General features: G+C 44.8%; 1 protein-coding gene across 7 annotated transcripts in view; it reads right to left on the bottom strand.

Moving 5' to 3' along the window:
- Positions 1–5973: 5973 nt before the first annotated feature.
- PTPRT (protein tyrosine phosphatase receptor type T) overlaps positions 5974–27256 on the bottom strand; it is a 436478-nt gene continuing 415195 nt past the window's right edge. For all 7 annotated transcript variants that reach the window (XM_088064391.1, XM_088064395.1, XM_088064397.1 and 4 more), the window contains 7 exons: positions 26488–26637; positions 22861–23034; positions 19746–19877; positions 15849–15974; positions 14404–14567; positions 13454–13589; positions 5974–12739 (listed from right to left, as the gene is read on the bottom strand). In XM_088064391.1, the coding sequence (XP_087920517.1) occupies positions 12686–12739; positions 13454–13589; positions 14404–14567; positions 15849–15974; positions 19746–19877; positions 22861–23034; positions 26488–26637 (936 nt within the window). In that variant the 3' untranslated portion in view covers positions 5974–12685. The remainder of the gene's footprint in view (positions 12740–13453; positions 13590–14403; positions 14568–15848; positions 15975–19745; positions 19878–22860; positions 23035–26487; positions 26638–27256) is intronic.

Below are 27256 nucleotides of genomic sequence, written 5' to 3'. Positions count from 1 at the left end.
GGTGGGAGGATGGGGGAAGGCGACAATTTGCCTTGGACCCTGCCCACAGTTGAGGGTGGGAGGATGGTGGGAGGCTACAACTTCCCTGAGAGGTGTGGAGGGAGTTGATGTGGGCACAGCCCTCCTCCCCAGGCCTCCTCCCTTCTCATTTTCCACCCCTGAGCTTGGGCCAAGCCCCAGATTCACACTTCAGTCCTGACCCAGCTGCAGGATGATAGGAATTCTAGAGGTAAGGGTTTTTTTGCAACACCTGGTAGGAAAATGACATTTTTAGATGGTGCAGCCTGAATTGAGCCATATTCAAACAAAAGGATCACATACCAGTAATGCACTGAACACACATAGCAGGTCTTATTTGTTATAAAATATTTTCAGGCTCTAGACTTTGGTGTAAAAATGTCACTAAATCAGAATAGTGGCACTTGACTCTTTTTCCAGCAACACAAGAGGAAGCAGCAGCTCTCAGTGTTGTGCACAAGATGGGTTACAGAGTATGTGGATGACTGGCGTGACTGGAAAAAATAAATTCCTCCCCAAACATCAAACCTACCTTTCTCCTGTACCACACAAATTCTTCACCAAAGTTCCTGTCTGCAGCAATGGAGACAGTGCTACAACTTGTATGGAATAAGCAAAAAACAAATCCATAAAAATCAACACAGTTTCTACACACAACTTCTGAAGAAAAAAGCAATTTCCTTAGGATCCAGATCAGACACAAAGCAAACCAAGTACTTATTTGGGATTTTGATATTAATTTTGACTCAGGCCACACCTAATCCTTCACATCCCAAGTGATTCAGGAGCCAGTGTCACATGTTGTGATGTTCTCCAGTTACAGGCTGAGCTGGGAACTGGCTGCTTACAAATGGTGAATGTGCACATTCAGCGGCGTGGTGCAATTATAATTCAACTGCCTGTACACACAGGCACAGAGAACTGGGCTTGCTCATTACCTCCTTTGTCAGAGCCTATTTTTCTTTGCAAGATTGTTCCTATAGCACCAGAATAAACAATAATTTTGGATCTTTGCACATCCACCAGCATTTTCCTAGACAGCCCATTCTTCCATTGTCAGCACATTGTCAGGCTGTGCAGTCTCTGCCGATAGAGCTTTGTGATCCCACTGGGTTTAGATGCTCAGCTCTTGGGAGGAGGTAACAGAACCATAGAACAGTTTGGGTTGGAAGTGACCTTTAAAGGCCACCTAATCCAATATCTCTGCAAAAAGCAGGGTCCACTTGGCCAGGTTGGTCAGAAGACAGAGGTGAGTGCACACACACAGAGTCACACACACAATCACTGCCCTACTCAAACAGCTTCCTCTCCAAGACTGATGCACAGAGCTGGGCTGTGTCAATCCTGAATGGAGATTCTTTCTGTCTGTGCTCTTGGCATGCTCAGCTGGGGGGTTACAAATCCTACAAGGACTGGATGGATGGAAAAAGTCTGAGCCAAGTTCAAATTCAGCTCATTACTTGGAAGAAAAATCCATCCAGGTATCACCTCACGGTTGTGATATCCCATGCTCAGGGAGGACCAGGAGAGGACAAAACTCATCATTTTGTGTGCCACCCACACAACTTTCTCAACAACCAATGGTAAATCCATAGTGACCCTGAGAGCTGAACTCAGTGCTTCCAGACTCAGAAATAACTGCTGGCTTCTCCCACCCCATGATACATAAGGGGAAGGATGATCTCAGGAACACCTCTGGAAATTTCAAATAAAAGGATATTTAGTACAAGCTCTTCAGTCTCTTGATCCTACACAGACCAAGGCTCACATTCATCCTGCTGAGATTATTGCTGGAAGCTTCTGGGTTTTCCCATTTCCAGAATCAGGTTCTGTATGTTTCACTGACTTTTCTGTGCAAGCCAGGCTGTCTCTCACAGTTGTTTTAGACACAACCATTTATATATGCAATAAAAAGGCTATTTCACCACGTTGCTGAAAATTCCATCAGGTTATAGTTTATCTTAACAGTCTATCATTTACAATGTACTAATAAAGGGGTACTAAATATTATATTGGTTTTGGCATAAAGACTACATTATCGGTGTTTATAAACACATCAGTAAATGTTACAGACTTTTAAGTAAAACCATTGACCTGTAACATAAAAGCCCTGTAGCTACTGATTCACTATATATATATATATATATATATATTTATAAGCACTTTATGGATAAACCTTTACAAGCCATTTATAAAAACACTCTTAGTGAGAAATATGACACACTCCCAAACAGACACAGAAATAACTCACAGGGAAATAAGGTCATTACGAGAAAGACTAAAAGTCTTTTTATTTGGTTCAGCTTCTGCAAATTAAAGTTCTACCTCAGTGTACAGTAGTAAAATTTACACAGAGTAGAATTTAAATTGATAAAGTAAAATAAATATAAAATAATATAAATAAAGAGATTTTTTTCAATTTTTTTTTCAAATATGTGACTTAACAAAAGAAGAGAACCTGAAATGGTCAAGATAGATAGATCAGAAGTATTTCCAGGCACAAATAAGAAGCATTAAATCTGTTCTTTCTGTCTTTATGCCGCTTCACTTATGACACAGATAATTTTCCTGCAGGTATCTACTGATGAGGGAGCACCTCACATCTCACTGCAACCATCTCAGAATCAAGTGTTTGGTGTTTGTCCCTGAGCTAACTCAAACAGGCCCATCCAAGGGACAGTCCAACCCCTGTGCCTCAGGCTGATTTACCCAAGACAGACTCACCCTCTGGAGAGACCTTTTTCTCACCATCAAGGTCATTTTTTATGTTCCTTCTCTAGAGCTGGACAACTTGGTGTCTTCTCCTGTGTAACAAGAGGAAATGGCCTTCATGTTGTGCCAGGTGAGGTTTAGATTGGAAATTAGGAAAAATTACTCCAGGAAAAGGGTTGTCAAATCCTGTAAGAGGCTGCCCAGAGCAGTGGTGGAGTCACCATCCCTGGGGGGATCTAAAAGCCGTGTGGATGTGGCACTTGGGGACACGGGTTAGTGGTGGCCTTGGCAGTGCTGTGGGAATGGTTGGACTTGAGGCTCCTAAAGGTCTTTTCCAATCTAAACAATTTCTATCTATTTCCAATTTCTATCTATTTTCCAATCTAAACAATTTCTAACTATCATGTAAGCAACCAAGCCTGAGTAAGTCCCAGCTCTGGAGCCTGCTGGAAAACAACAGCTGCATGCTCAGCTCAGTGTGGGAGCTGATATTTAAAGGTTCAGCTTGCGAGACAAAGATCTGCAGCTCAGGCAGAGAGTGTTTGTCAAACCTGCCAGACCTTGCAGCAGGAGCAGGACGAGGATCCTGGCTGCGAGGGGATGGATGGAAAAGCAGCTGCAGTGATGACCTGGATGAAATACCTGTGGATTCACACCTTGGCACACGTCAGCCACGGCAACAGGAGCAGGGTGTGAAACACTTTGAACCCCACTGGGCTTCAGGCTTTTCCATGTGTTCCCCAGCAGCTTCATCCCATTGTTATCCTTGTGCTGGGCAGATGAGAGGACAGAAAGGTGAATTTGGAGCCGTGCTGGTGCTTCAGCAGATCTTTCTAAGACCATCTGGAATATGGCAGAGCTGTCTCTGCTGTTTACCTTCCCTAAATGCAACCTGTTGTTAATATCAAGTGTCAGCAAAATATTTTGGATAAATCTGGATAAAGTGCCAGGCTGAACTGCAATTAATCACTATGAGCACACATGTCTCTGTTACACAGTTGGGACTCTCAGTTAAACTTCCCCTCAATCTGACAGTTCAGTGAGGAGCGTTTTTTTTTTGGTATCAACTTCTTCCAACATTCTCCCTGGTATAACAACAACTCTGAGCTCATACAGTCTGACCTCATTATAATGAACTCTTCAAACAAACAGTTGGATCTGAATGTTCACCACAATTAAGATGGGGGATTTGCTTCATTAGGCCAATAAAAAAAGCAAAGCACTCATATCTAAGTCAAACATCCAGAGCAGAATCAGCTTTTTTCATAGCAATGAAGAATTAAAATGAAGCATTTTCAAAAGAAAATAATGATACAGAAAGAAGTATTAAATTACACTTCCAAGGTACATGTACAGTGCTTTAATCATAGATAATCCTGGTTTAGAAGGGACCTACAAGGATCATTAACTCCAACTCCTCTGACAAAAACAGGAGATATGTATTCTTGTTAGTAATCCTTACTTTAAATTTATTTTTTTTTTTAATTGGGGCTAATGAACAATGCCTAAAAGAGCAGTTCTTATCACAGCAGGGCTGTACAGGTGTAGCATGGCTAGGTTCTTCTGTTTTGACACCCTAAGCTGTGAATCTCGATGCACTCCTGCTTGTATTGTTGGAATAAAGTGGTGTCCAGAGCAGGGCAGCCTCGTCTACTCCCTTTCCTACAATCTTCTGCTTTGCACTGACTGAAGGGGCCAAGCATTGCCTTGGGAATCGTTGATGAATGCGTGTGGAAGACCAGAAGATGGGAAATGCGTGAAAACACTCACTGCTGACACCCACATCCACTGTTTGGGTCTGGCAGCACCAAACACCTGCACAAAATCCCTTCCCTGTCTGTGTCCCTTGGTTTGTTCAGTCTGCAGAGGAGGAGATGAGGGGAAACCTCACTGAGGGCTTCATCATCCACACAAGGAGCAGTGGAAGGACAGCTCCAAGCTCTTCAGTCTTGTCACCAGTGGCAGGACTCAGGAAAATGAAATGGAACTGTTTGGGGGAGGCTCAGGCTGGATGTCAGGGCAAGGTTCTTCCCCAGAGGTGCTGGCACTGCCCAGGCTCCCCAGGGAATGGGCACGGCCCCGAGGCTGCCAGAGCTCCAGGAGCGTTTGGACAGCGCTGCCAGGGATGCCCAGGGTGGGGTTGTTGGGGGGTCTGGGCAGGGCTGGGATTGGACTCAATGATTTTTGTGGGTCCCTCCCAGCTCAGGATATTCCATGATTTCCATGGCTCTGTGTCATGGTTTAGCCCCAGCAACAACCAAACCCCACATGGGGCTCACTCACCCCCCTCCAGCTGGATCAGGGAGGGAATGGGAAGGATAAAAGCCAGAAAGCCTGTGGGTCAGGATAAAGACAGGGAAATCAAAAGCTGTGCAAACAGGGAGAAAGCAAAACAAGGAGAAAGCGAAGCAAGGAGTACATTCCTCTCTTCCCATGGCCGGGCAGGTCCAGCCATCCTCAGGAGAGCAGGGCCCCATCACACTAATTGGTTACCTGGGAAGAAAAGCACCATCCCTCCAAATGTTCCCCTTTTCTATCTTCCTCCCCCACTTTATGCATTGATGTCACATACTCTGGGACTTGTTTTGGTCAGTTTGTGTCACCTCTCCTGGCTGTGCCTCCTCCCAGCCTCCCACACACCCCCAGCCCCTCCCCAGCAGGGCTGTACGAGGAAAGCCCTTGGCTCTGTGCAATCCCTGCTCAGCAATAACAAAAATCATCTGCATTATCAACCCTGTGTTCAGCACAAATCCAAACCCCAGCCCCAAACCAGACACTGGGAAGGGACTTTACCTCAGCTGAACCAGCACAGCCCGTCTATAGAAACCACCAGAAAAATCTCAGGAACCTATCAGCAATTGTCATTCAGCACTGAGTACCAAGGAAACAATACAGTAATACCTGCTAGAGAGAAAAAGTTGCAAAAATATGCTTTGCTCTAACCCATGCTGCTAAGACTGTAATTTTCAAAACTACTTAGCTCACATCCACAGGATTTCTGAGAGGACTGACACAAAATGTGCAGCTAGGCTGAAGTGCCTGCTGAATTCTCTTTGCTGCTCTTCATCTCCTTAATGACAACCATGATGCAAAGCCCATCACTGTGACAAGATGCTGGTCTTATTTTTTGTCATGCAATCACCCCATCATTTCCAGCAGTGCTGCTCACAATGCCCTGTCTTCTCTAAGAGCAAAGAAAAGGCACAAGTACAAGAGTCTCTTAGTAAAACATTAATCTCAGATCACAGATTTATTTTATGGATTTGCAACACAGCCCATATTACAAACATTGTCTGGGAACATTTACAAGAATAAATAAGATGGACTCGCAGTTGTAAAAAAAAGATTACACTTCACTGTAATGTACAGTCAAAAAATATATCTGATATTCATTGACTTGACATTATTTACCTTCCTTCTTTTAAGCTAGAAAGAAAAGACACTGAATGCACAGTGTTGAGAGTTTTGTATTTATATTTTTTTCCTTTTTTTTTTTTTTCATACGTGCTTTATCTATCAAACATCCAAACTGTACAAGTGAGTTTCACCAGTAATCCATAAAGGCCGAGGGGAGGAGAGGGGGCGGCATGGCAACAGCAGAGACTGGCTCTCATGCAGCACTCCTCCCTGCCCAAAACACATCCAGGGAGCTGGAATGGCAGGCTGCTCAGCCAGAGGCAGCCACAGCATCGCCCTGGGAAGTGGTGACAAGTCTGGCAAGAAGTGATGCTGGCACATTTGGGTTCCCACAGGGTCGGTGCGGGGAGGGAGGAGATTAAATCAGTGTGGGAGTGAATTTTGTCACTGCGGTTAGTCGGGGTGGGTTAAGGGATGTGTTAAGGATGCAGCTGAAACTTTTGGCATAGAAGTACAGTGTTTAAATGCTGGCAGTGCAAGAAAGGGCTAGAGGGGCAATGAGGGGGTAATTCCAGTCCTGCTCCAGGTACAGGGAAGTCCAGCACATGAAATTTGGGTTGACTGTCAGCAATGTGAAAAACTGAGCTGTGCTTGTCCTGGCGGGTCTCAGAGTACCTAAATTCATGAAAGTTTGTAAAGTGCTGGCCCCACTTCCTCTTCCATCCCCCAAAACACACTCCTTTCTGTTATTTCACACAAAGATTTCCTGGAGGTCCCCACTGAAAGATGATGTACTCACACAAGGAAATCCAGCTCCACAGTGAAACACACTTGAGGTGTCTCACAGGGTGTCCCAAGGAGTGGCATTTCAGGGTAACAGACCTCCACTGTAACACTTCTGTGACAATTGCCTCCACTAAAGGAGCCACTGCACTCTTGGGTACCTATATATGAAATATCAGGATTGGACCCTAAGGGACATCAGCAGCATCTTCACCCTGTACCTCCCCAGCAGCATGGACTGGCTCATGTTTACACTGCTCAGAAACAGCTCATTGAATTGGATTCCAAGAAGAAAAACATTTTAGCTTGTTCTTTTCCCTTTTCATCTTTTTTTTTATTTCCCGCCCCCCCTGCCAGGAAACACTATGGGAACACCAGCATCTGGCATTCAGTCTGCTGCATTAGTTTGTCTTTTAAGGCTCAGGTTGAAAACAGAATAGTGCTGGAAAATCTGCTGCATGAACTGGGAAAAGGATGGAAAGACTAATTTAGATCTCTCGTGTTTTTACAGACTGGAAAAGCTGCCAGGTTTTAACATTCTGCTAGTCCCAATTAAACTGGAGGATATTCTGAGCATAGTTTACTTTTTTTTTCACAAGAGAAACTTTTAAAATATTTTAACACAGCAAATGAAGGTTATAGACTAGAGGTCACTGGAAGCCAGCAAGTTTTTGTCTCTTTTTTTTTCTTTCCATCACACTCCATACCACCAGGATTTGGTCTTAGTATATGAAAATGTATGATTCTGCTTGACAGTTTGAGAAAATTGTACATTCTTCAAGTATGCATATGAGGGAGATGATTGATACCTTTTCCAAGTCAATGAACAGATAATACATGATGGATTTTCCTTGTGGTCCTTGCCAAAACGGCAGGAACTGGGCTTTGCTCGCTATGCTGTTGGCTCACCCTCAAGGAAAAAGAGCTGTAGGTATTTTTGGGAACAGGGAAAGAAAGAGCACTTGCATTGAAGTTGTATATTATGTATGTATGGCTATAGAAGACTGCAATCTAAATAAGCAGGAGCGCAGGAGGGTTAACAGAATCCTCATTACTCACATCTGCCTCTGACTTAGCTGGCTCCTCCCGTTCCCCTGTCTGGGCAGGGCAGCTGCAAAGCTTGGTTCTGCCCTCACACAGCAGGAAAATGGAATTTTTGACCCAATGGCAGTGCTTATGGTGAATAGATGTTGTCACCTTTGCCACATGGCCGCCTTTATTTTCCTAAAAAAAATGGGGTTGACTGTCTTTTGTACGCTTAAGACAAATTAAAGATTCTCAAATGAAAATGCAGCAGTTTGACACCAAGGTTTTGAGACGCCCCTTGCAATGGCTGGAGAAATCACAAAGCTTAACTGTGCTGCCAACATCATGGAGCTGATTGTTCACATTTATTACAGGACAATGAAGTTTTCCAGGGGGAACTTTTCCACCACATTGCCCATCCAGGCCCATGCCAGGACTGTGCACTGCTCTGTGACGACTTCACTAAAAATTCTGCGAGTGTGACAGATAGAAGCACCTCATATTTGAAGATTCCTCTCTTGAGCAAATCTTTTATCTTTGTCCCTCAGGATTTATTCCCTCTGTCACACTCCAAGTGCTCCATCTCCACAGCATGGAATGTGACATTACCTGTTTTTTATGGTCTTGGCAGGAACTCAGAAGAGTGAGAGAGGGATGAGAGCAGCTGTGCAAGAATGAGAGAGCAAGGTGCAAATTTCCTACCTGTGTCAGGATACATCTGCCTTCTCCAATGTTTTGTTTCTCCCAAAGGAGATTTCCTCTCCTTTCTCTTTTTCAGATGGAAACTGGTTTAACTGCCTCCTGAACCACCTGCTACAGGAGACTCTCTCCTTCCTCCTGCTCTACAGCACACCAAGAGCAGTGACCAGAAATCCCTGGCTTGAGATTCCCAAGAGAAATCCCACAAACTACTGCTAAAAGTCCCGTGGAAAGTAGAAAAGCCAGTTCAATATCCACAGGCTTAAATCTACTACTGTGGGGTCTAAGTGGCTACAGGACTTTTTTTGTTTTTGTTTTTTTTTTCCAGAGAGTTTACAGCTGCAGAATAAAAGGCTAGAAACTACTGATAACCAGTGGAATTCATTGCTGCAGTTACATCCATTAATAATTTAAGATGTTGGTTATGCCCTATATGAGATAGTGACCCTGAGCCACCTGTTTCTACTTCCTTGTATTGCAGACCAAACTTTACACCAACTCTGTGCTATCACACACAGTTCCCCCTCAGCCCTGAAGGATGTCTCCAAATGAGTAAGTTCATCTTCATGATGTCCATTCAAATATTTTCAATATGGTATTTTTTCCAGCCTAAAATTCAATCACTGAGGAATTCACCTTTTTTTACTGCATATTATCACTTTTCATCCACAGCAGGGGATGCTTAGGCTGAAAAGCTCACACTGACTATTAATCCTTCCAGGAGTGAGAAAACCTCTTTTATCTCTTCTCATAATTTCTTTCTTTCCCCATGAAAACAAACCCATCACCCATAATCTTGCTTCAAACACATTACCTACTTCACTATGAGCTGTTCTCTAGGGTTTAAACAACCTCAAGGTAATAAAGTGATTTAAAGTGAGCTTTTCCACACAATTCCCTTCATCATTAATTCACCCTTGGCATATATGCACTGTGCAGGGAGGAACAGCATGAAGATCCCTGAGCCAACAGCATCTGGAGCTGGGTCAGTCCCCCAAAAGCACCGTAACTGCAGGAATTTATAACACTTTGGCAACACAATCTGCAGTGTCTGCTGAGCATCTTTCCATATGGGTTGTAGGCTGGACATTAGGAACTTCAGACACATGGTTGAGTGGCCACATAATAAGCTGTGGCTAACAGTTGGGCTGTGGTAACCAACATTTGCATTGAACTCCTATAAAATGTAAAATTTAGCTTAAATATCTTTCCCTGCAGTTTGTGCCAACATCACTTGGCATTTGCAGAGGGCTGAGCACACAGTGAGTTGCTGTGAGCCAGCTGACACAGGTACCTGACCCTTTAGTAGTGTTTTCCATGCCATAAAACACATCCAAACCTACCTCCAGACCCTAAACCTCTGCACTGACAGTGCTGTTCTGCTCTGCTCATCCCACACCTCCTTCCCCTCACTCTCACACCCCTCCTGTGCGCTTAACTCTGGCATTTCAATCCACTTTCTTTTAAGTTAAGCCTAAATTACCTCCTACACTTCACACCTCAGTGATACTGGCATTTCTTTACCTCTCTGTTCCCTTATCCCAGCTGTCACCTTCAGTGCTGGCTTCACTCCCCTAAGTCACGGGGGAGACCTGTCACTGTCCCACTTTCCGTGTAAAATTAACAGAATGCTAAATACTAATTAATATTTCCATTGTATCCACAGGGAGTGTTTCCCTTTGGCTTTCTGGAGTCAGCAGAGTCAAAACCACTTTGCTGACTTGTAGCTCCTTCATACCTGGGCAGTTGTTGAAAAATCCCATCCTGGGATTAGAATTCCCTCTTCCCTTTCCCTCTCCCAGCTCCTGACCTGCACTGTCACATCCAGCCTGTAATCAAAACACCAGTATTGTACTTCTCTCACTGTTATCTCATAGTTTCACTTTGCCTTCTAGTTTTCCTGCTGAATTGTGTTGTTTAGTTGCATAAAATAAAAAACCCAATTCAGACCAGCCTGTCCCTTGAGATGCCAGACACCCAGGGGCAGCCCCAGCTGGAACTAAAGTTAATTTCATGATTCTTCTGCAGGCAACAGAAAGGACCAGCCAGAAACAGCACAGAGGCTCCTGTGAGGTGGTTCACGATCAGTTAAGACCTTCATGATGTTAAAGCCAAGAATCCAAAGCTCCTTAGAGAAACCCCAGGTGGTTCAGCATCCTTTGCTTATCAGGAGGGGTATTAATGGAACTCCAAGCATCCTTCCCTAGGCTGGTGCAGGTGCTGGTGAATGACAATGGTTTGGTTGGGTCCTGGTGTGTCTGAGTCAAGAGCTGTTTTAGCCAGATTTCACTTCCATCCCTCCTGGTCAAGGTGAGTGTGTGACTACTGAAGAAAGAATGACCAGAAAACAGAGGTGCCTTTTGAATTCATAGAGTTAGCAAAGTATTTTGAACTTCTGGCATGCTCTGTGCCAGGCATGGGCAGGACACAGCTCCCAGCAGCTTCTGAATGTTTACCTGAGGGTGGAAAACTACAGGGTGATAATAAAATTGGAGTTTCCTTAGTCTTACCTTCAGTCTATCTTTTAGCAAGTCTGAATTTGAAGAAATTACACCCAAGAATCTAATTTACACACAGAGAGCAACCTCATATCCCACACCCTCAAGATAAATGGCTAAATTGAAATACTAATTATTGTAAAGTCTTGTTCATTCCTTTTTTTTTTCCCAAGATTACCCTGCAGACCTTAGTGATTAACTACTTAAACATACTTTTTCAGAAAAGCAATTTCTTAGCTGCTAAGAAGGCAGAATGGGGTCCAGAACCGTGGCAAAACACATCTGGTGTTTGTTTGAGAGGAGGAAACTTGCACAGGCATTTTTGCAGAAGAAAACAAAAGCTGTTTTGCTTAAGAAGAGAAGTTGCTGTGCTAGGCTAACACTTCTCTTTTCAGATGTCAGAACAGGTTTCTGTGTATGTACATCACCTTTCCTTCAGCTCCACTGAGTTACAAGTTTGAAGTTTGTAGGGCCTGGAAATAGTGAGGAAATCTTGCCCATACCAAATTTTAAGAACTTTCAGACTTTAAACTCTTGAGCAGGAACTTTTCTTTGCTGTCTGCTTGCACAGTGCCTAGTTCAGCAGGGTCCTGGCATGACTAGGGGTCCTAAGTTCTACAGCAATACAAATAATAAATAAAAAATAGTCATACATCATATATGAGCAATAATACCTACTTCATACCCTGTTTGTCAAAGACACACTGCCCCCAATACTTGGGAAATGTGGTAACCATGTTCCTGAATTTGTGAGACAAATGCCATTTGTTTGATGCAAATATTGAACCTTCGGGTTCAAGTGGCTGGGAAACCTCAACAGCTTCACCAGCAGCGAAAGGACACGGAGCAGAGGGATGGAACTGGGTCATGCACAGCCCTGGAAGTCAAGCAGAAACTGGGAGGAAATATTGGTGTGGAGGCAGTGAATCCATGAACAGCTTCTCATCTCCACCACCTATTTTCATGCTTAAAGGGACTACATTTGGGAAGAGAATTCCAGTGTAGTCTTTTTTTTTTCTCTTTTTTTTTTTTTCTTTTTTTTTGTGTGTGTTGGCCTTTTCAATTGGAAAAACAAATAAAAGGAAACAGATAAGGTAGACAAATTGTAATGAAACATTTCATGTATCCCCTATGGCTATCTCATTTTTCCCAAATGACTGCTGCATGAAATTAAAAAATTAAAAGGCTGGGATTTGAGAACAAAATTATAAATTAAAAAGGAGACATTTAAAAGAGAATTTCCTAAGGGTTTCATTCCTTCCCCACTCTGCAGCAAGCAGAACAAAAACACAATCCAAAAGAGAAGTCAGAGGGGATTAGAAAGTCCAGTCTTTCAGCCTGTCTCCCATTTTGCTAATGTTTACAGTAAGTTATTTAAGAAGCAGTAGATGTTCCGATAGAAAGCAGGCAGCAGCACACACAGGCATCGTCTCCTCCTTCCAGCGAGGTCTCTGCAACCTCAGTCTCTTGCTGAGAAGGAAGGAGAAGTTTTCCTTCCCACACTTGTTACTGCCTTCCAGTGCGGGGCAGGGGAGAAGCATCCGCCAGAGTTTGGGGTCTGGCCCATCGTGGGGTCCCCTCCCTTCGCCGGGCTAAAAGGAACTCAAGTATTCCAGTGCAACCTCGTATACAAATTTATACTGTTCCTGGAAGAGAGGACACAAAGGAATGGCATTAGGAAATGGGAAAATTCCTCAGAATTTCCACAAGCCCAAATACCTCCTCCCTCTTTCTTACACCCTTTGTCAGGAGCAGGCAAACACTGGTTGTGTTTCTGGGTGATCCTGAGCAGGCATGGCTGGGAGATGGTGTCGTCAGTGGAGGCGGAAACACCCAAAGAGACAGTCCCAGTCTGGAGGATTCATTATTTGCCTCCAGCCCTCACTGCACATGCTGCTTTTGAGGCACGACCTCAGTGTGATGGATGGAGATGACTGAATTGGACAGTTTAATCTCCTGGGCTGCAGGGAGCCAGGCCTGGGGGCTGGACTGTTCTCCCTTCCTGCTTTTAAGACGTGTCACAGCACCCTGCCCTGGGCTGGACAGGAGGACAAATCCCTGCATGGACAGGAGAACAAATCCCACTCTTCACACAGCCATGTTGACAACTCTGTGGGGTTTGACCTCCTGAGGCATGGGACACAGGGTCCATCACTCTGCCAGGGCATCCCCTCTTCTCAGCAGGAGAAGCAGGAGGATTCACTGAACATGCTAAAACAGGACCAGTCTGGTTTAATTCTGGTGTCTTCATGTTCCCATTCATTTTGATTCATCCTAAACGAAGCCATTTTGACAGTTTCTGACCTATGCTGAAGTCCCTTGCACATACTGGGTGGGGAATGAGCAGAAAAAAGCCTTACCAGTGACTCCACCATGTTGGATTTGTTATTCCGTAGTGTTTTCACTATGTGGAACACGTCGATGATGTTTTGCTGTTGGATCATTTCACACACGCTGCAGATGGCACAGAAGGTGCCGCTGCGTCCTCCACCGTTCCTGGGAGCAGGAGAAAAGGGGTGAGGCTGAGGGAAGGAGAGCACACACAGCTCACACCCCGTGGTCTCTAATGGAAGGGCTGGTCATGGATGTTCAAGGGTTTGTGTGCCTAAAGGGCGTCCAAGAGAGCTGAAGGGGGGCTTTGGACAAGGGCATGGAGTGACAGGACACAGGGAATGGCTTCCCACTGCCAGAGGGAAGGGATAGAGGGGATATTGGAAAGAAATTCCTCCCTTTGAGGGTGGTGAGCCTCTGGCACAGGTGCCCAGAGCAGCTGTGGCTGTTCCTGGATCCCTGACAGTGTCCAAGGCCAGGCTGGACAGGGCTTGGAGCAGCCTGGGATAGTGGGAGGTGTCCATTAGAACTGAGTGAAGTTTGGAATCCCTTCCAAACCAAACCATTGTGTGAGTCTGTGAAAGCAGAGATCTGTAGAACAGGGGCAGGGATGGATAGGGATAAGGGATTCCTGGAGTGGGGGACAGGGAAGCTCAGGGGGTGCAGTGCTGCAGATCCCTGCTCTGGGCTCTCAGCAGCTCTGTGCCCAGAGCTGGTACATGGCAGGACTGCCTTGGCTCCGTCTGAGCTCCAGTCACGAGACCTACACTGTACCGGGGCTCTTGGAGCTGCTTCTCACTGCAGTCAGACTGCACTGGGCCAGGATACTGGAATGCAGTACAATATTCAACTTGAAGTGTATTATTTAACTCCATTTTCCCCAGCTGAAGCCTGGCAAGGCACTGGATTCCCAGATCCAGGACCAGTTGTCTTCACACAGCGCCACGTGAGGCCGCAGACGCTCCCCAGCCCTACTTACAGGCAGTGGACCACAGTGCGCCCGTCTCTGCCATCGTACTGCTCCTGCCACTTCTCCAGCCTCCTGACCACCTTCAGCAGGGAGCGTTTGGAGGGAGGGGTGTCCCTGTAGGCCGGCCAGCCGATGTACTGCAGGTGCTGCACGATGCGGTACCCGTCCTGCGGCTGCAACACAGAGCTGCTGAGCGGGGCTGAGCGGGGCAGGGGACAGGGCAGGGCTGGCAGCACTGCTCACACAGCATCCTCCCCTCTGCACCTGCACCTGCCTACCTGACAAGGGCTTTGCTCTCAGCTGGATAACGATTATGACAGAGCCAAGCAATAACGATTATGACAGAGTCAAGCACACACCAAGTGCACAGGAGCCTTGTTTGGTCTCCAGGATAAAGTTTCATCAAACCACACAAACATATCAAAAGTCTCTTTCCTGCTTGACTGTGCTGTGCAATAGGAAGTAGAGGCAGCCCTCAAGAATTCCCTGGGGATTGTGGAGGGAAAAGATCCTCACAAGTTTGCTGGCAGTGGCCGTGGTGTTGGACAGGGACGAGTGCAGAGAGCTGTGAGCACACAGCACCCGCCCTGCCAGCCCCGCAGCATCAGCCAGCTCCATCTGAGAGGCACAGAGCCTTGTCCTGACCAGTTTTGTGACCCCTGGGACACAGGAAGGTGTCTAATATCCAGCCAGTTTATCAATCTATCAATTGGCTGGACCCCCAGGTTCCCTCTGCAGTGCCACACCTGACCATGCAGACACTGATGTGTTAAACTGCATGGAAATATAATTTGCAGAGCCTGCTTCCATTTCTGACTAGAAAAAATGAAAGAGGAACAACAAAGGAAACATCATCAATCTGGGAAAAATCTAATGAGAGAAAAATCCTCTGCTGAAGCCCTTTCCTGCAGCCCTGAAGTCGAATTGCCAGGGCTCAGTGTGCAGATAAACTTTGTTTCTATCATTTCAGCTGTCCTGGGGCTGAGGGACACAGACAAAGAGTTGCTTACAGAAATGGCAGTTGCTTATTTATAGGGAAAGCAGTGGCAATTGGGAATCCCAGTCTAGCCAGTAAACATTGCATCTGTCTTCAGAGATGCTGCCTGGGAGCTGACAGATGGAGAGCTGCTGACACCATCCCAGTTTATTTCCTGCAATACTGATGGCTTTATATTGGCTACTAAGTGATGAATTGTTCTCAAATATACACAGAAAAATGCTCACCATTTAAATACAGATTTTCAGCTCATATCATGCACTTGCTGCCTTCAGCCAAGAGTCCTTTAGCAATGCAGGCTGATTAAATGTTAATTAAAGGAAGTAGCTGCAGTAGAATTTCATTCCTAGGTGAGAGATTCTGCATCTCTACACCACAAGTCTTGGCTCTTCCTCTTCCTCGAGCCAAAATGTGTTTTTGAGAATAACTAGGGAACGTGGTAGTTCTCCTCTCTTACCCTGGCCATGTTGCAAATCCGGAATATCCGGTTGATGATATCTTCATCAATGTCTGCTGAAACAAACTCCACTTGGATTGGGCCATAACAACAGGATGTCTTCTCTGGCCAGTACTGCATGCAGAGCTAGAAAAAAACCACAAAAACAAGCAGAAATCTTAATTATTAACATATCCAGTCATTGCTTTTGGATCTATAACCAGCTCAAAACCCATCACCACTCTTGTATATCGTGGCTTTGTTCAGAGAAGATCTCATTCTAGCTCAGTAGAGCATTTTATATCCTGAATATGAAGCAAAAAAGAAATGTATTTTTAGGGCTTTTCTTCCTCTTTATTTTTGTATGAACACAATTTGGAACTGATTGAATTCTGGTTCTAGAGGTGCAGAGAAAGTGGCTGACAAATGAAGCTTCTGTAAGGGCTGAGATTTAACAGGAGCATTAAAAGATTAGTGTCTGTAGATAAATTTAATAGGAACCATAGAGATTTGGTAAAAATGAGGAAACAGTACAGGCACCAAGAAATTTAATCTTAATTCAAAGAAACTGGATTTTTTTTTCTGTAAAATGAATTTTTTATTTTTCTGGCTCTACCAGTGAGCAGGGGATAGAGATTGAGTTTGCTCTGAGAGCAACAAGAGCCAGTCTGGTTTCAGGGTGAACCACAATTGCACCTCTGAAGTTTGTGAAGCAGGCTGGAAGTCTTTTTCTTGTGCTGATATAACTGAGTTGAAAGGACAAAAAAACACCCTATGCACACAAATTACAATCTAAGGATTTTAAATCCAGCTGGAAATACATCATGGCACAAAAATGTTTTGCATGAGATCTCATTAGCAGTTTCTGCTAAGATTGTATTTCTTTGTGGGCATTTTTTTCTGACTATTTTCAAATGTAATTTTGTACAAGTTTTGAAACCCCCAAGATGCTCATCTGAACTTGATCTTGAGCTTTTCAAGTTCAATCACTGCCAGCAACAACGTCGAGTGTGTGCATGAGACTGCATTAATTCTGCACTCCTGTTCTTCCTTTGATCATATAGGATTGAAATTGGGTGGGATAGTCACACAATCTTATGCATCTTTGCCCTTGTTAGTTTTTCAAGATTAAGCAAGCCAGCCAAGACCACACAAGCAAGTCCTTTGAAGGGTTTCTTTACTCTTCATTCAGACTTTCAAGCTGCCTAGTGATCTGCTCTCAAAGCACCTGTCCCACAGGCAGGGAGATGTGAGCAGAACAGGAGCTTTGGAAAACAACCTCAAGGTGCACTGGGAAGCAGAAAAGGATTAAACCTTTCCTTAGCATGGAAAATCTGCTTCTCCCAGAGCGGGTCTGTGAACAGCCACCTCTCCAAACCCACAGGTGTACACAGTGCTGCCAGCTGCCTGTTGTGTGCCCTGACCTGCACAGGGGTTATTTACACACAGGTAATGACAGCACTGCCATGCAAGGACAGTGCAGGCACAGTGCCAAGATCTCTTCCAGAAAACTCATCTCCACAGTGGCTCTGATGATCTGCTGGAGGGTAGGAAGGACCTGCAGAGAGATCTGGATTGATGGCCTTGAGGCCACTCAATCACACAACGGGTGTGTGTGGTCTGGAGGGCAGCAGAGCTGGGGAAGGGTCTGGAGCCCTAGAAGCAGCTGAGGGAGCTGGGAAAGGGGCTCAGCCTGGAGCAAATGAAGCTCAGGAGGGAAATCCTCTCCCTCTGCACAGCTCCCTGAGGGTGCAGCCAGGTGGGGAGCAAGCTCTGCTCCCAAGGAACAAGGGACAGGATGAGAGGAAACAGCTTCAAGCTGTGCCAGGGGAAGTTTAGACTGGATATGAGGGAAAATTTCTTCACTGAAAGAGTGGTCAGGCACAGCTGAGCAGCTGCCCAGAGCAGTGGTGGAGTCACCATCCCTGGAGGGATTTAAAAGGTGCATTGATATGGCATCTGGGGACATGGGTTAGTGGTGGCCTTGGTAGTGCTGAGATAACAGCTGGGCTCAATGGTCTTAGAGATCTGTCCCACCCAAATTATTCTATGGTATCAAAATCTCTCACTGTGTCCTGGTAGCTCATAAAATACAAACTTTAAAATCCTCCTTAACTTCCAGTGCCACCTGGGTGTTTTGGCATTGGCTACACTCTCGAGGGAGGTGACACCGTGCTACAGAAACTGTCACAGTGACTTCATGCTCTGCCAAATCCCCTTTTTGGTGCCTACAGACCACATCATAACAGCAAAAAAACCAGAAACTGTTTTTCCTTTGCTAGGAAAAAAACTAAGCTTTGTGCAGAAAGATAGTCACAAGAATAACACTGAGGCTGAAAGGTTTGTGTTTTCCCAGAACCAAGAGTGAGAAAGTGTGTCATTTCCAGAAAAAGCTGGGTTTTGCATTGAAGTGTCAGGAAAAAAAAGGTGAAATTTGTCTCTGGATTCAATTCCAAAACGCAGAATCAAGGAGGGTGGGTGGGAGAGGAAAACAGAAGATACAGAGGACCTCTGGTTCCTCACAGAGTGGTGGGACTCTGCAGGGCACCAGGAGAGCCCAGTGCTGAACAGAGCTGTCACTGGGGCTGGATGGGACTCCCACCACATTCCCCCAGATGGGACATCCCCTGAAGGACTGGGGTGATTGACTTCTCCAGCACCATCCAAAAAAGAGACCAACAGCTCACTGCCTTCAGTGTGGTAAGACAGGGAAGAGACAAATGAAAAACAAATCCATGAAGTACCAACCACTGAGAGTTCCTCTCCTCTCATTGAACAAGGGCTGTAATGGGTGAATTAAGCATGCCAAATGTACTCTCCACACAAATTGCATGATTATGCCTTTTTGAAAGCTGTTATCCTCTGCCACTCATCAGCAAGGTGGCTGGAGACACCAGGGCAGGAGGAATGGCAAAAGCTCCTCCCTGGAAAACTCAAATCCTGAAAATAATGCTGTGTCCAACAGCCAAAGCCCAACTTAGACATGGAATTAAAAAGAAATAAAAAAAGATTAAAAAGAGATATTATCCTCAAACTGTGCAAAGCACATTTCTCAGTATTACAGAATCATTCTGGAAATCTCAGGGGAACGATCCTTCAAATTATTTCAGCTCTCTTGGTTTTATTCTTCTGGAAATGCCATTGAAAAAGACAAGTGTGAAGCACCCAGGGGCTGTGGTAGGAAGCATTTTCCTTAACCAGACAAAACAAAAATATGAAAGGGGAGAAAGTGGGTTTGGGAGGGAAATTTTGGCCTGCAAACATGAATTCTGTAGCATATACAGTATGTATATAAAACTTTTTTACAATTTTAAATATATCTATTTTACATGATTTCATATCAAAGTATTTGTACAATAAATGTTGAGACTTTATAACAACTTTCCAGTACATAAAAGGGGCCTACAGGAAGGCTGGAGAGGGAATTTTCAGAAGGAAATGGGGTGATAGGAAAAAGGGGAATAGCATTAAGCTGAAAGAGGGCAGATTAGATGGGATATCAGGAAGAAATTCCTCCTTGTGAGGGTGGGCAGGCCCTGGCACAGGGTGCCAGAGCAGCTGTGGCTGTCCCTGGATCCCTGGGATTTGTCCAAGGCCAGGCTGGATGGGGTTTGGAGCAGCCTGGGACAGTGGAAGGTGTCCCTGCCATGGCAGGGAGCTGAAGTAAGATGGTCTTTAAGGTCCCTTCCCAACCAAACCCTTCTATGATCCCTTTTAATTACAATAAAAATTACCTTACAAAGAGCCAGGCATGTGGACTTACTCTCCATTAAAACCCCAAAACACCACCTATCACTTTCCAGCTCCCCCTCTTTTATCTGTTGGGGTGGGAGAGAACCAGAAAAGGGCAGCAGGGACCCTCTGCAAACCCCTGGATTTGAGGAGGGAGTGACATGCCAGGAATGAAGAGCCACTGACCTGTGCTGCATCCATCTCATTGAGCATCACCACGGAGGAGCAGTTGTAATCAAACACCAGCCTCCAGAAGTCTGCGATGGTGTTGGGCAAGGGGTGCTGGGTGACAATGAAGGCAGCAGGTTGCTTGTGGCTCTAACAAAAGAATAAGATTAGTTAAAAAAAAAAAAAAAAAAAATTCAATCAACTTTTATTCAAAGGAATATTACACCCAGGAGGCTGTGGGGAGGCAATCTGAGCCATTTAACCAGATTATACAAATCACATCTCCTGCTCCTTGTTATCGCTCCGCAATGAATGAACGCCTCCTAATGGGATTCTTTTGCTCCCAATAAAGACATTTCATTAAAGAAGTGTCACAAGAGCAGAGATTACCCAAATCAATTATTTATATTTTGAGACTCAGCAAATAATGCTAATTCTACTATTACTACTACTACGACTATCAGTAATGTTAATAATTGGGAGGAAAACAGCTGGAAGCAAATGTTCTCCTTTGTGCTGCGGTGGCCTCGAGGAGCTCCAGAAGGGATTAGCCCCGGCTGCTGTGGCTGCCTGGGGGTGCAGGGTGACAAAGGTGGCACATTTGGATCCCAGCCATCCTTTATGAGCTTGTGGGGCAGCATTCAGAGCCTGTGACATTGGCATTTAATTTCTGATGTTGTTCTTTCACCTCAAAAAGGCCCCCTGACCTCAGCCTCCCTAAGCACGGAGGGGTGAAGCTGTGCTCCCAACCTCTGGGGGCTCAGTTAATGAGAGTTTGTGAGACTCTCAGGGATGAAAGGCAACAAGCTGAAAACTTTATCGCTTCCCAACCATGACAGGCAAGGTTTAAATGAGCCTGGAAACTGCACAGTCCTTTGTGCTGTACATCTGTGAAGCAGACTTGAATCAAAAGGCACACTAATTCTGGGGTAAAGAAGACAAAAAAGCACAAAAAACCCTCCAGCAGAATAAAATTTTGGATTTAAAGTGAAGAAATAAATAAAATTGTGAAGTATTAAGCTGGCTATGGGGGTTTGCCTTTTCTTCTCTGTGTGAGGCAGGTGTGGGTGGAAGTTCTGGGCAGGCAGTGCTGGGAAAAAGGGGTTCCTGAGTGTGCACCTGTGAGGAGGGTGACAGGACATGATGGAAACAAAATGACTCCATGGGAAATTTTAGTCTGAAACAGATTTTTGTCTTTTTCCCCACTCTGCATTACACATGTAGAAACACCAGAATGGGTCAAAAGTTGTGAAGTACCAGACCAGTGGTGGCAACAGAGTGGCAAATAAAATACTGAATTTTATCTCTTAACTAAACAGCAGAATGTTCCTGCTATGGTTTTTTTCATGGTGTGAAACCACGTCAGTAGCAAACCTGACTGAACTCTTGGCTGAAGGTCACATGTGCTTGTGGGGTTTGCCATTGGGAGAAAAAGAAACCCTCCCCAGCTCTTTGCTACAGGCAAGGAACCAGGTTCACTGTCCTGTTTCAAAGGGAAGGTGACACAGAGGTGTGAATTACTCATGCAAGAGAACATGTGTGGGATTATGGGGGAATGATGACACATAAATTCCTGTTTTTCTCCAAACCCCATGGATTAAACACAAATCTATCATCACTTCTTCATGGCTTGACTCATGATGTGACTCAAGTCTCATTTTTTAAGGATTAAGTTCCATTGTTTTGGGGGAAGCTGAGGGACAATTTTGCTCCTTTCAAGGCCATATGGGATGGATGGAGGGTGTCCTCTAAGAGTCCCTGCTCAGTGCAAGACTTCACACACAGATCTGTCCTCAGCAAGAGCAGCTATGAAAATGTAGGATCCTGGATGTTCCACCGTGATTACTTTTGTCCCCAAAAGTTCCTGGATCCTTTATGGAAAGAAAAAGGAGAGTCAGAGAACATCTCAGTGGCTGAATTTCAATGACGGGTGAAAAATTGCTTTGGACTTAAAAAAATTAATCCACTGGAATTTTGTGGGGAAGGATCCAAATATTTGCAAAGTGATTTGAGGTAACGAGGGCTGAAATGTACAAATATTCCCAATCCCTAAGAAACCAAAGACTGGATTGTGCTTCTGCAGATGTGCAACAGCACTGAACACACTTTAAAAAACAAATTTCCTTAGGCATGTTTGCAATACACAATCTTGCTGAAAAAATCTGAATTCTGTGACCATTTGACTGAATATCTTGAATGCAGCAGTATCACTGTTTCCCAGACTGAAGAACAGGAAAAATTAAAAAATAGAAACCATGCTGCTGCCAGGGAAAAAATGATGCCATTTCACCCTGGATCATATTTACACATACTCCAACTGCAATAATTAGTGGCTTTAAAGACATCTGTGTCCAAAGGCAGTGCAGCAAAAAGAAGCCATCAACATAATTCATCCTCCACAAATGACCCGTGCTGTGAGATTCCAGGCTATAAACAAAGCGAGGGAAAATGCCCTCGGACAGAGTCACATCAACTCAACTCACATCCTTTAGCCTGAAAATATTTTGTACATCTGATCCCTGCACCCCCACATTCTTAACTGCATAAGATCAAATCAGTCACTCACTCCACACTGCAAATTATTTTTTCCAAAGAGCTGACCTGGCAAACATTTCTCATCCCAATGGATACAAAAACCAGTGTATGGGAAGAGCTTCCCCCCACTTTTTGTGTGTCCACCTTTCTGTGATCCAGCCTCAGTCTGCACACTGAGGGATGCCTTTACCAAAAATTTTCTGTGACTGTGGTGCAGAATTAGGGTGTGTGATCACAGAATAACAGAATGTAACAGAATGTAACAGAATGTGCTGAGTTGGACAGGACCCTAAAGAACCAGGGAGTCCAACTCCTGGCCCTGCCCAGCACCATCCCCCAGAGTGCCCAAAAATATTGTCTGAAAGCTTCTTGAACTCTGTCAGGCCAGTGCTGTGACACTTCCATGGGATAATCATAGTCTAGAGGACATATTTTGGTGGCAAAGAGAAAATTCACGTGCTTTGCCCGGTTTGGAGATATCAGACTCAGCAACTTCAGCTAAGTAAATTTTTTCTTTAAACCCATTCTCCCAGAAAAGCATCCCGAGCGGGGATAAACCGGTGGCGGGCCTCTCTGGGTGTGCCAGGGCAGTGCTTACATCCATGAGTGCAGCATTGATGTAGTTGCTGGACTCCCCATCCACGGAGATGAGGAAGGGCAGGCAGCGGTCCAGCGGCAGCACGTCCATGCAGCGGTTCTTGTCGTGGTTGCGGGGCAGCAGCCCGATGCTGCAGTCCTCCGGCCGCACCCGCGGCGTCACGATGTTCAGGGTCTGTGTGGGGCAGGGAGCAGGGGAACAAGGACACAAACAGCCTGAGTGCCTTGCAGTTCACTTCCAAGAAGGATGCCATATGTACAGTATGTTCGTTTTAAAGGGACTCAGGGCAGCAGAGCTTTGGCAGTTGCGTAAAGGTGAAAAAAAGATACAAAATAATTACAAAATAAAGGCGTTGTTATCCTTGTAAAACCATGGCTCAGGCCTGCTACTTCAGCTAAGCAGAGGAGGACTCTGGGAAAGTGACTCAGCTGAATTGGAGGTAGAAAAATAAGTTACAGAACCATCATAGCTCACATCGTGGTTCATGGTGGTTGGTTGAATTTAATTTGTTGTGCTTAAATGGGAAGTAACTGCTTAAAGAGGACTGGGTTTTGCAATAAAGGGCTCTCCTTTGTACCTGCCTGGGGACTCTGCCTTACTGGGCTTTGTAGCATTTGGCATCCCAGAGATAAAAAGGAAGAAGCAGTAAGGAGCTTGTTGCTGTTATAACACATTGCACTTTGCAGATTGGCTCGAGGGACTCTTCCAAACATTGTTAGCCCCAGCTAAAATTTAACCACTGAGCACCTCCCAAACACTTCCAGCTCTAAGCCCACAGAGCAGCTAGACAACATTCCTGGTCTCTCCTGGAGGTTGGAAATAGGTGTCACAGGTATAAATAAGATGCAGCTTTGAGGTGGTGATGGAGTGAAACCTCCTCCTGTTTCTACCATCCTTAGGGTGGAAGCACAGATCCTTCCCTCTCTTCACGTGGGTCCTGTGCAGGTGTCCCCTGAGTGATGATCACCCAGCAGGTCAGACTGTGTTCAGAGCCCCTGATGTTTCCTCACACTACTGACTTATCTTATAAAAACCTAGGATAAAATGTCATTTTGAGGTTTTTTAACAGAAAAGCCTATTTGTTTCATATATTATTTAGATTGCTACATTCCTTTTGATGTGACATGTAGGATGCTTCACTTACATAGTCATAGCTAATCTCTGGGGCCTTGATGTCAGTCTTTGACTGTTATCTGCCTTTTCCACAGCTTGACAGACTATATTTCTTTGAATCTATTTTACTGTTGTGTTCCCCATTGTGGAAGCCTCTTGACAAACCAGTCCAGGTTGGTCAGCAAGGATCAAAACTCAAGAATCAAAGTGAATGCATCTTTGCATCAGTGCTGAAGTGGTGGTAGATCAGTGGCTGTCTGATGTCATTGTATTTTCACTTTTACATCTCCCCTTCCTGAGCAAAGCCCGTGGAGTCCTACAATGAACTCCCTGCAGCCAGAAGAATACAAAATATTTAGAGGCAAAAAAAAAATATCTTACAAAGAGCTGGACATCTGCCACAGTGAGGTTATGAATGAAGAAAAGAGGAAGGTCAAACAATCCAAGATAAAAGAATGTGTCGAAGTATAAAACTTGAAATAATATAGTTGCTCTAAATTATTCAGGTTCTGCATTGTCTGGAGATGGAAAGCAGGGAGTCTGTCTGGAGAAACAATATGGAATCTCAGATCTCCGACAGTGCAGATAATCAGGCAGGTGACTTGACAGTGATTTACTCCTGCCTGTTTCATGCTACTCCCCTCTCTTCCTTGTTCCTGTACTGATTAAGATTACAAAAACTCCCGAGTGAGCTTCTGTTTGTCCAGACAACATGTAGAGCATGAGAAATACATCCAGCCTTACCTCAGGGCCAGAGGGACCTAAATACCACACACTGCAAGCACAGATCTATAGTTATATCAACTGGTTCCTAAAGATTGCAGCAGAGATACCAGCTTTTGCATTAAATCCAGACAATCGGGGCTGAGGAACGCTCTGAGCCAAAATCCTGTAAAAATAGATTCCACGACGAGACAGACACTGAACCTCTTATGCAAAGCACACTGGAGCAGTTCCTTCCCACAGGAGCTGCCAGCCCCTGGCAGCTCAAAAGAACAAGCACAGAGGTGACAAATCCCATCTCATATCATGACAAAATACACCCAGCAAGCAGTGGCTGGTTTTTTTAATAGTGTTTTTTTTTTAATAGTGTTTTTTTTTAAACAGCATTTGATGAAGTTCGACTCTGGCTCCTTCATGCCAAGCGTTCAGAACCTGAAACACTTTGACAGACCTGCTATCACTTGATAGAACCAGATCTTTTTTTAATTGAACTGCCATCAGTTGGGATCCACGTTCTTTATCTCACTATACCAACCCTGATGATTCCCTGTAAAGCTTCAGATAAAAGACACACATTCTCCCTTCGCATAGAGAGGGAGGAAAAGAGGCCTCTGACTCAGGCTGGGGATCCCACAATGAATTGTCTTGCTGCAAAATACACTTTCCTGGGAGAGGGGGTGGGAATTTACTACAATTGAAGCAATCTCCACCTTTTTACTCTGACTATGAGTGGCCTCATACAAATAGTAGATGTCTCTCTCTTTCCTATCAAACTCACCTTGCTGCAAATTCCCCAGTCTTGTTTCTTTCCTACATCGATGTTGTCTCAAAATCACAGATCCACAGAATGTTTTGGTTTGGAAGAGATTTTCAAGCCCATCCATTCCACCACTGTCATGGGACACCTTCCACTATCCCAGGTTGTTCCAAGCCTCCTCCAACCTTGGCCTTGGATATTTCCAGGGCTGGGGAAGCCACAACTTCTCTGGGCACCCTGTGCCAGTGTCTCTTCAGACTCACAGTAAATAATTATAGATTCATGGGGAATAAGACTGGAAAACTTAGTTCAGTGTTCAGAATTCTGGGTGAACTCTTCACTTTGTGAGAGGAACAGCTGCACATAGCTGGAGTGTCCTAAGCCTATTTACCAGGATGGGTAAGAAACAAAGACCAGAAACAAAGGAGGGGACCCTATTTTGTTGCTTGCCCTGGGCAAGGAGCACTAATGGAGCACTTGTGAGTTTTACTGTCCATCATCTTGGGTCTCATCACCATGAACCTGGCCAAACATTTGCAGTGAACTGAGGGATTCATTGACATTTAATTGAAAATTAGCAATAGCCAAAATAACGCTCACTGAGCTCCCTCTCTCCCCTGTGTGGAAGGTTGTCAACAAGTTGATTGTCAAAGCTTGGAAGCACCAAGCACCATATGAGCCACAAGAATGGATAATAAGGCACCTTGAGGCATAAATGTTTCTGTATAAATTATGGAAGGAAATGAACAATACCATACTCATTAGAATAAGAAGTACAGCATTATGTGTGAAAATTAATACCCTTGCTCTGCTAGAGTGATGGGGGCAATTTTTTCCCTGCTGAAGGCTGAATAGCCCGTGCTCAGAAACAAACCTCTACCTGACCCAGTCGTACAGCAACAAAAATCAACTGAAATCAGACCTTGGCTCAGTGTCCCCCTTGTCTGCTCTGCTGGAAATCCCAAAATAACACACAGAAATAGATTAAACACCTTCAATACACCAACTGCAGTGACTGAGACATATGAAATTACCTGAAACTCATCTTTTATCTGGCTGGAATTGGTCTGTGGATCCAGCCTGCTGATGTTGTAATATATGGATCTGAACTCACAGACTGGAATTGCTGTGTTGCCACAGAGACATGCCTCCAAAATGGCATCATGGACAAACACGTACTGCTCCTGCACAGGGGAGGAGATATTAAAATCATATTTTGAATACAGATCATCAAATATCACTCTTCTTTTTTTTTTTTTTTCCTTAAGTCATGCCCAATATGCATATTTGGCTCTGTTTCATGTGGAGACAAATTACACAGTGTGCTGTGTGACAGCTTTGTGAGCATATTTCATCCATCATCTCACGTGTTCACTTCAGATTTACAAGGAAAATGGGGACTCTCAGGAGTGTTGGGACAAAATGGGGGTGGGCTGAGGAGTACATCAGGGTGTAAAGCCTCTCTGCCCACAAGGCAGTGGACAGGGATGGACCTCCAACAACACCAGAGAATCACAGAATTGCTTAGGTTGGAAAAGACCTCTAAGATCACTGAGTCCAACCCAGCACTGCCAAATTCACCACTGAACTTGTCCCCAACTGCATGTCTGTCAGATCCTTGCAGGGAGGGTGATTCCACCACTGCCCTGGGCAGCCTGTGCCAGGGCTGGACAGCCCTTTAAATGAAAAAAACTTTTCCCAGTATTCAATTTAACCTTCCCTGGCATAACTGTACAGAACTAACAGGTCTCTTCAGAACCCTGGGATCTGGGTATTTTGGGTAAAACTCTTCCCCTAAAGTAA

The sequence above is a fragment of the Pseudopodoces humilis genome, chromosome 19 (assembly GCF_049639895.1).
Source record: "Pseudopodoces humilis isolate 2021_Gansu_Grassland_sample_001 chromosome 19, ASM4963989v1, whole genome shotgun sequence".
NCBI lineage: Eukaryota > Metazoa > Chordata > Aves > Passeriformes > Paridae > Pseudopodoces > Pseudopodoces humilis.
This window is presented reverse-complemented; position numbering and strand designations above follow the sequence as displayed.